We start from the raw sequence: 10,146 nt of genomic DNA on the forward strand, positions 1-10,146 counted from the left end.
GGAGGAAAAGGAACCCTCATACACTGCTGGTGGGACTGCAAATTGGTACAGCTACTATGGAAAACAGTATGGAGGTTCCTCAATAAACTAAGAATTGACCTACCATATGATTCAGCAATCTCTCTACTGGGTATTTACCCCAAAGACTTTAAAACTCATATCTATAAAGATATTTGCACACCAATATTCATAGCAGCATTATTCACAGTGGCCAGGACATGGAAGCAATCGAAGTGTCCTACAACAGGTGATTGGCTGAAAAAGCTGTGGTACATATATACAATGGAATATTACTCAGCCATAAGAACAGATGAAATACTGCCATTTGTGACAACATGGATAGAACTCAAGATAATCACGCTAAGCGAAATAAGCCAGACAGAAAAAGTTGAAAATCACATGATATCACTTATATGTGAGATATAAACCTAAAAGCAACAAATGAGCAGGACAAACAAACAGAGAGTCATGGACATGGACTATAGACTAGTGGTTACTAGTGGGGTGAGGGAGGAAGTGGGAAGTAGCAGGGGTAAAGGGGATCAAATATAGGGAGGTAGCGGGAGGGTGAAGTAGGTAAAGGGGATCAAATATATGGTAGCTGAAGGAACCTGGACTTTGGGTGGTGAATACACAATAGAATATATAGATGTCAAATGATAATGTACACCTGAAAATTATATGATTGTATTAACTAATGTTATCCCAATAAACTTAATTTTAAAAAAAGTTTGAGGTAGCTTTAAAAATACATACAAGACAAAAAAGATAAATTGGGAAATGAGAGAAAGGGAAAACAAAAATAGATTTGATGATGTAAATTCTAGAAATCTTACTGAGGTGGATAAAAAACTTTAAGAGTATTGAAATTTCAAGTGACTCATGTATTTAAACAGACTGTTTTTCCTTAAAAATCAAAATGAACCACCAAAATTTCGAAATACTTTTAAAATGAAAAATACTAACAGAAATGTTTATGATCATCTTTTTTCCTCTTGATTTTACTTCCAGGACATCAAAGACATTGAAAATAACACAGAATAAAAGATTAGTAATTTTATATGCTTTTAAAAATACTAATTTACCTGTAGACATCACTATTTTAGATGTGCCAGAAAAGGGATCCTTATATCCAGCACCACGGCCTCTGATCAGCGTCTTTATAGAAGCTGTAGAAGTGGAACACATAACAGGAATACATTTTTCCTGTAAACAAACAAACAAGCAAATTAACAAAAAATATATACATTATCCTTTTAAAAATTCCTCAGTAAGGTCTGATTATCAGCAGCAATGGTTCACAAATGATCAGTTGTCAGAAGTCCTCAGGGTTGGAAACTCCTGTGTGTGCGTGTGTGCATGTGTATCACAAACTGCAATACTTTCCGAACTATGCTCCTCAGAGTGAGCAATGATCTGGTCAAGTAGGAGAGGAAGAGATCAAGAAGCTGGGATTCCCAGTGCTACCCCTGCTCCAACTGATACACCTTAGCCAAAATAAAATAGTTCACTCTGTAAAAATTTTTTTATTTTTTGAGGTGTCCTATAAGACAAATTTTTCACACTGCTAAAGAAATGTCTGTAAATCTAATCCAGCAATACATCAAATGGGGGTGAAGGACTTTAACAAGGCAGAGGACGGAGTTTGTCTTTAGAAAGCAGTCACTCATCTGGTTTTTAGGCCATCTACTCTGTATTTCTCCATATAACGTATGATGATTTTGACAAAATTACAACTGGCTTGCATACAAAATCATGCCTATTGTATATGAGAACCAAATGTCTTCTGGTCATTGTTAAATATCACTAGTGTTTATTTTATATCAACTCTTGGCGTTTTCTTGGAGCTACCTTCAAACATAGCGCTCCAATGTCAGAGAAGGGGCTCTTGTGCCTAGAAAAGGTAATAACAGAGAATATTTAAAAAGCAGGGACAAAGGAGGGAAAAAATAGAGGTTAACATTCAATGTTGTTTGATTTTTCTGTGTTTCAATTAATAACTCATTTGTATTCACAGCATTCTAGTAAATCATGTTAATTTTTAAGTATTAAATTATAATTATTGTGTTGATACTTCTTGTTCTTTATTTAAAAAATCTGAATCCTCTGACTTAAGACATACCAAAATAGTATGTTTGCATTAATATGATAAATAAAGGTATATCTATTTGGAAAACGTGTTTCTATACTTCTAGAATCCTTTAAGGGAACAGCTGACAAAGGAAAGAGTCTATTGCAAAAACAACCCTTACTCTAGTTCAAAGACTATCTAACTAAACTATGATGTGGCAATACTGAAACAGGGATACAGGTAACTGCATGAGAATCTTTCTTTTCATGATGAAATAATGAAGCTGGAGAAGATGAAGGTGAATTGAAATGCTTCCCTTGAAACAAAAACTAGTGTAGTATCCAGAAAATTATAGCATCTGTCCCTTGCCCATCCCCACCACCATATAAACAATATTTTCAAAAAGATCTCTTCCAAACTGTCAAATTAACACTGGAATTATTTGAAAATAAAGGAGCTAAGAGAAACTTTTTGGAGTTATCTTCTATTTTCACCATTATACCAACTAATCAAAAAGACTTTCAGCAGCTGAAAAATATGCATTAAACATATGCATCAATGATATCCTTGATAAATTTTAATTTTTTAAATGCATTTAAATATTATTTCCTTTTAAATTTCTTAACTTTTCTTAATTTTATGTAATTTATTTTTAATTTGAAAAAGTTCACCTGCTAATGATTTACATTAGAATAATTTGCTTATTTGTTTTTTTCAATATTTATGATTTTATATTTAGAATATAGTTTTATTGACTTTTGATTTTGTTTATAAATTTTGAACGGTTTTTAAAATTAAAATATCAGTATAAGAAGTATTTTAAAATAAAAATGGTATTGTCATTTTATTCTATACTGCTAACAGCTGAAATAAAACAGAAATGCATTTCTATTGTTATCAAATGGCTGAACTCAAAAATGTTCAAGGTAATACTACTGAAATTTAATTCAGTTTTAATAGATCCAATAAGACTCTATGTCTTTTTATTTCGAGTGTACCTCTTGTAGACAGGATATATTTTGCTCTTTTTAAAAATTCATCTGGATAAGCTTTTAATTGGAGAGTTTAGTCTACTAACTTTTAAAGTAATTATTAATATGTTTGAGTCTGGGTCTGCTGTTTTCTATTTGCCTCCTCTGTTTTGTTCCTCTGTTCCTCCTTTCCCGTCTTTTCATTCCCCGATTACTCAAATATGCCTTAGAATTCCATTTTAATTTTCCCATTGGCTTTTTAGCTATATTCCTTTGCATTTGTGTTTTTACAATATGCCCTGGGGATTACAATGTACAATCCGCATAAAGTTAATTAATTACTGTACTACTTCATGTAAAATGCTGAAATCTTGCAGTGATACAAATCCATGTCCCCCAATCCAAGACTTTATACTAAAATTGCTTTATGTATATCTGTGTATGTTATAAACCCCACAAGACTATATTATACTTATTGTTTTAAACAGTCACATTATCATAAAGAAATTAAGAAAGAAAAAAGTCAAAAAGAAAATCACTTGCATTTACCTAGAGATAAACTTCCTTCAGCATTTCTTATAGTACTTATCTGCTACAGATGAATTCTCTTAGTCTGCTTTTATCTGAAAAATTTCTTTAGTTTATCTTCACTCTTGAAGGTTATTTTTGCTAGAGAAAGGACTTTGTTTAACACTCCTCCTCCTGTGTGTACTCCCCACCACCAGAGCCTGTCTGCTTCCATTCACTCTCCAGTATCTTCAGGTAGTTGCTTTTTCTATTATTTCCAGGTTTTAGAATTGTTTTCTTTGAGGGAGTCAGTTAAGAAGGATGTGATTCTAGCATCACTGAATTTATCACATTGATTCACTTGCCTCCCCCCAGTTTGAGATATAATTTATGTACAGTAAAACTCATTTCTAAAGTATACTATTTAAAGTTTAAAATAAACTGGCCTGAACATAAATATACCCATGCAGTACTTTCAATGTAGTTCTGAAGAGGTCGAAAACTATACAAAAGTTTTAAGTTTACCCAAGAAAAGAATACCGACCTCAATAGCTATGTAGGCCTTAAAGAGCCTTATATACTCGTTACATTCTGAAAAGGCCTCATCATACTCTTAGCAAATCTTAAACTTTATGTTATAAGGCATCACAGATACTTATAATACAAATTAGTAGGAGATGAACTAACCTTTCTTCCTGCAGTTGGGCCTTTCTTCCTTGATGCGGGAGTTTTAGCTGAAGCTCCCTTCTTGGCTGATTTAGCACGACCTGATTTCTTTGTTGGTAATACTACAGCAGTTTTCTGTGATGTCTGCATTGACTCCTGGCTTGCTTTGGAAGAGGAAGACTGTGTTTTTGCTGTATTCTTTGTAACGGAAACTGAAGGAAAAAAACAAAATACAAAAATAAAATTGAAGTAAATGACATAATTAAGGTGTTATATTAATTATTAAAAATGTATCTCAAAATACATTTAACTCATTCTTTAAAAACATTCCAAAAGTTATTCACTAAAAACCACTTAAAATAAAACTATCATTTAAAATGAAGTTTTAGGTTATTTAAGATTTCTGATTATCAGGAAATAATCTAATTCTCTAGAAAAAAAATAAAGAGGCTTTTATAAGAGGAGCCAGTAACTTCAAACTCAGCTCAGTGAAAATTTCTAGCAATTTACCTTTTGTCTGCTTCTCATATTTTTAGTCCTTAGAACAGAAAAGTTTTTCTTTCAGAAAATACTATCCAATTAAGTCATATACAGGAATCATTTTGCTCATCAATTTAGAAAAACATAAAGCATGAACCAACAGCTCCTGCTTCAATTTTCAGAGGCCAGGGTAATCTCCTGCACTTGATTTTTAATGGCTAAGGCACACTATGTTCTTATATGTATGTCTAATAACAAAGCTTCATATACTACGATATGGACTCTACATTAATGTTATCATGAGAGGACCAATATCACGCCCAAGTGACTGGTATCTACTAGTTACTTGGTAGTCCGATCCAGACACTTTGAATATTTCAAATGACGGTTATCTGCCAGGTTACTTTAGTTTATGTTCATAGTTAAACAGAGATATTTTTAGTATTAATCCCTTAAAATTTAATTACAAAAAATACATTTTAATACTAATGTCAAATAAATATTCTTTACAGGAAGAGCTGTATAACTAATACACTTATACATCTATGCAAAAATCAACTACTTTTATTTTGAGGACTTAATTTTACAACTGGAAACCAAACTACTTCTTTGCTCCTCTCATACTCCTCTCAAGACTGTGTAAATCTGACCTTCAACAGAAAATACATCATCCCTGCAGCCTTTTTATCTACCTGCTATCACCTACCATGCCAAGAGGAGGGAACGGCCTTCTTTCAGCTGCCAGGGCAAATGCAGAACCACCATCATCACTTTCCCCTCTTACTGACACTAATTCCCTCCTTACACACCAGTCTCTTCTTACCTCTTCGCCATCATCTCTCATTCTCTTTGCTCACTTCCACTTTCTTCAATAACTCCAGTAACCTCATTCACATTATTTCTTCTTACACAGTCTCCCTGTCATCATCTTTAGGAATTTGACCACTGTACTTCTGATACTTCATCATCCTGACTGACCTCATCATTGATTTCAGCTCCTCATTAAAATGGTTATACTTAGCATAATTTCTGGAACTCTTCTATCTCCAGGATAACCAACCATGCCCCCTTTCTCTACCTCTGACTTCTTTACCTGTCATCCTTGCTTTATATCAAATGACCATGCTTTTTATTCTCATTATGAAATCTAGCTACAAGCCCTCTCCATTTCAATTCAATCTATTAGCTTTCTTCTGGCTTTACTTTACTATCAACCTGCACCCAACTGGTCCACCTTCACCAACACCCCTCTAATGAGTCTTATTTTATCACCCCTTGATCTTTGATCATATCCAGCATGTCAGCTCTCACCTCTAAATCACACTTGCATTTGTTTTCTCTGCTCCTGAGCTATATAGAACAAGGATCAGCAATCTCTTTATGTAAGAGGCCAGACAGTAAATATTTCAGGCTTCAAAAGCCACATATGGTCTCTGTCACATATTGTTTGCTTGTCTTTTTAAACTCTTTATGAATATAAAAACCATTCTTAGCTCACAGGCTACATGGGCTAGATGTGGCGCTTGGGATGTAGTTTGCCAGCTCCTGCTATAGAACATTAGGATATTATTGACCACTATAAAATCCACCTTACCTTCAATTGGATTGTCACTGCTACAGCTAACTGATTTCCAAGTATGCTTCCATCTCCCTCTCACCTTATTCCATTTAGCAAATGATCTAACTCTCTAACTGTATGAGAAGATTAAAGGCTATCTTTCCAGAGTGACCATAATCATTCCATTTCTCCACCTTAAAACAGTTTTATTTTCATTTATTCTCATCTCTTCCTCTTGTATCAAATGAAGAGTTTTAGCTCTACTCTTCTAAGTCCAATCCCATTTTACTTATGTCCTAATAACTATCTTCTATGGTTCCTCTGAGACATTATGGTTTCAATTATCTCCTCTTTTCATGATATTTAATCACTTGATCTTCAACTCCTTGCTCTCTTATAACCCTCACACATCCCTTATTTTGAAGTTCTATCCCCTAGTTTCTGGTATATTTTCAAGCCTCCTTCTACTTACTACCAAAATACCAAGAATCACCTATACCTGATACTTCAATTTCCTTATTATTCTGTGTTTCCTGAGCCCCCTGCAATAACCATTTCTTCTCCAAAACATATTTTTAAAAAATTATTTCTAAGGTCACTAATGACCCCTTCCTAGTTACTAAATCCAAATAAATCTTCATTCTCTTGACCAAGCTCTTTAACTCCAGAGTTGTGGTCCCTACCTCTGAATACATGACATGAAGAAAAGAAGAGACTCGGCTCTGGGTCTGAGTTTAAATTCTTGAGCCAGGTTGGTTTAAGACAGAACCTAGGAGTATAGAAGGTCCTTAAAAAATATTTACTAAATTAATGAAAAATATTTTCAACTTGCAAGTCAATGTTATACCTACAAAATGAGTACAGGGGGAAAAAATGGCGTAGATGACAGAGGCTCTGTTCATCTCTCTGGCGACCAAATCAAAGTTGTGACGGAAACAAGGAGCAGCAGCAAGGAAAAATCGCCTGGAATCTAGAGTAACAAGCCATACAACTACGGAGAAATCCAAGAAAATATGCTGCAACAGCAGACGGTAGGACAGGGCAAGGACATGGGGTTGCCCGGCTTCCAGCAGCAGAGTGAGATGGAGGCTGCGGCAGCGGCAGACGCCTCTTAAAGGGGCCGCAACCGTGAGCGGATTTTCGCGGTGAGGGACCTGCTTGCTCTGAGCACCAGTGCCGATTCCGCTGCACCCAGGGGCACCAGGGACTTACAGGGAGATATTGTCGGAGTGAGAGCCAAGGTGAGATTTTCTGGGTACAGAAGTGCCGGCGGTATCCATTGTTCCCTGTTGAGCCCTACCCGACTACCAGTGCGCGGGACCAGCGCCGCCATAGCCTTGACGTCATCAAACTGGATAACAGAAGTCGCTCCACCCAGAGGATCCCCTGAAACCCCACCTCCCCCAACTCGTGGCTCCACCCAAGCCACATCCAGGTGTATCCTCAGCGAGTCAGGTGCTCCTTGCTGAGACTCACATTGGTGGAGGCAGCTGGCCTCGGTTTCTGGCGTGGCCTTTTGAGGCAACTATAAGCACAGCATCTGTGGATTGCTTGCTGAATCTTAACAGGTGGCCCTAGAGGGGCAGAGGCTTGGGCTAAATTTGACTTGCAGCTGAACCCCTCTCAGGACTGTGCCACTGGCCACCTACTTCACAAATCCACACTAATAAGACTGGGAGACTTAGGAGCTTTGCTTAGTACATAGAAACAGACACAGAAAGGCAGCCAAAATGGGAAGACAAAGAAGCAGAAAACATACGACAGAACAGAACACAGATCCAAATATAATGGAGTCAAGTAATCTAACAGATGCAGAGTTCAAAACATTGGTTATAAAGATGCTCAATGGACTTTTGGTTAAATTCAATGAGAACTTCAACAAAGAGATAAAAAACAAAAATGGAAATGGAAATTACAAAAGGGAACCAGTATGAAATGAAGAACACATTATCTGAGATGAGAAGTATATTAAATGGAATAAACAAAGAAATAAACAAAGTGGATAAGGAAGAGGGTCAAATGCCCTATTTGAGGACAGGAAAGCCAATCAGAACACTCAATCAGAATGGCAAGAAAAAAGATGCCAAGACTATAAAAATAATTTAAGAAGGATATGGGACACTATTAAGGGTCCAAATATGCGTCTGATTGGCATATCTGAAGAAAATCAAGATGTTGAACAGCTGTTTGAAGAAATAATGATGGAAAACTTCCCTAACCTTGTGAAGGAAATGGACATAAAACCTAGGAAGCTCAGAGAATTCCAAAAATCAGGGATCCAAAGAGGCCCACACCAAGACACATCATCATTAAAATGCCAAAGGTTAAATACAAAGAAAGAATATTAAAAGCAGCAAGAGAAAAACAAATAATTACATTTAACAGAAAACCCATAAGACTGGCAGCTGATTTCTCAAAAGAAACTATACAGGACAGAAGGACTTGGCAAAAAATATTTGACTGGATGAAGGCCCAGGATCTACAGCCAAGAATAATTTATCCAGCAAAGCTATCATTTAGAGTTGAAGGACAGATAAAGAGCTTCCCAGACAAAAATAAGCTAAAGGAGTTTCATCACCACCAAGCCAGTATTACAGGAAATGTTGCAGGGACTCCTTTAAGAAGAAAAAACATGTACCAAAAATAGGAATAAAGAATGGCAACAACTATATTCCTATCAATAAGTACCTTAAATGGAAAAGACTTAAGTGCTCCAACCAAAAGATAGAGTGGCTGAAAGGATAAAAATACAAGACCCCTATATATGAAAAGGAAGAGGATAGAAAAAAATATTGCTTTGGTGGACCTAAAAGGTATTTAAGTCAGACAGAGAAAGATAAACACTATATGATTTCACTTATATGCATAATCTAAGGAACAAAAAGAACAAACTAATCAAAAACAGATTCACAAATATAGTGGACAATACAGTGTCGGACAGAGGGGAGGCGGGGTTGGGAGGCTGAGAGAATGGGTTGAAGGGCTAAAGAAGTACAAATTAGGAGCTGACAGATGGTTACAGGGTTGGGGAGCACAGCATAAGGAAATGCAGTTAGCATTAATACACTGGCTAGGTGGAGGGCCAGGGGAGGGAGGGAGCATTTGGGGGGATCGTTTTCAGGACTATATAGACATCTAACCAATGTACTATATACTTGAAACTAAATTAAAAAATAATTTTAAAAATGAGTATATTCTATATACAATAAGTTGTAGCAAAATAGTAACATTGTGGAACATGGCAAATGTAATAAAATCAATATTCAATTGAAAATTTTTGGCACTTGAAATTAATAAATCTTGAAAAACAAATATTTGAACTATAGCTTCAAATATTCCCCTAAAATATACTCAATTACAATAAAAACTCCTTGATGCATGGTATACACATATGTATGAGAAAGGTTAAGAAAAATGTATTATAAAAATATTATGTATGAAAAAAATTTTCCACTTTATAAAGCAAGGTTTAAAAGGCAAAGACTCAGTTTTGTTTATAGCCATATCCCTGGCACCTAGAACAAAATATTTTTAAAACTAATTTAACTAAAGAGGAAAAAGTAATCATTCAGTATACTAAACATAAAAATTAAACTGTATACATTATATGTATTTATTATCTCTCCATCAAAGAGCAATCATATTATATACACCATGCTGAATCTTTATGCAGTATTTAGCTATTTCAAATAAAAAATAGATGTTTTTCACCATTAAGTATAAAACAAATCTATTTTTTTATACTTCATGGCGAAAAACTAAAAACCTTCCCTCTAAGATCAGGAACAAGGCAAGGCTGTCCATTATCATCATTGCTATTCAATATAACATTGGAAGTCCTAGCAAGTGCAATCAGGCAAGAGAAAGATATAAAAGGCACCTAAATAGGAAAC

General features: G+C 35.3%; 1 protein-coding gene across 1 annotated transcript in view; it reads right to left on the reverse strand.

The window, feature by feature from the left end:
• The window catches only part of SCML2 (Scm polycomb group protein like 2), an 80,589-nt gene that overhangs the window by 31,620 nt on the left and 38,823 nt on the right, over positions 1-10,146 (reverse strand). Inside the window, exons 7-8 of the mRNA XM_011362997.1 lie at positions 4,237-4,427; positions 1,086-1,206 (exon numbers count right to left, since the gene is read on the reverse strand). Coding sequence (XP_011361299.1) covers positions 1,086-1,206; positions 4,237-4,427 — 312 coding nt within the window. The remainder of the gene's footprint in view (positions 1-1,085; positions 1,207-4,236; positions 4,428-10,146) is intronic.

This window comes from Pteropus vampyrus, unplaced genomic scaffold, assembly GCF_000151845.1.
Source record: "Pteropus vampyrus isolate Shadow unplaced genomic scaffold, Pvam_2.0 Scaffold81, whole genome shotgun sequence".
NCBI classification, from domain to species: Eukaryota; Metazoa; Chordata; class Mammalia; order Chiroptera; family Pteropodidae; genus Pteropus; species Pteropus vampyrus.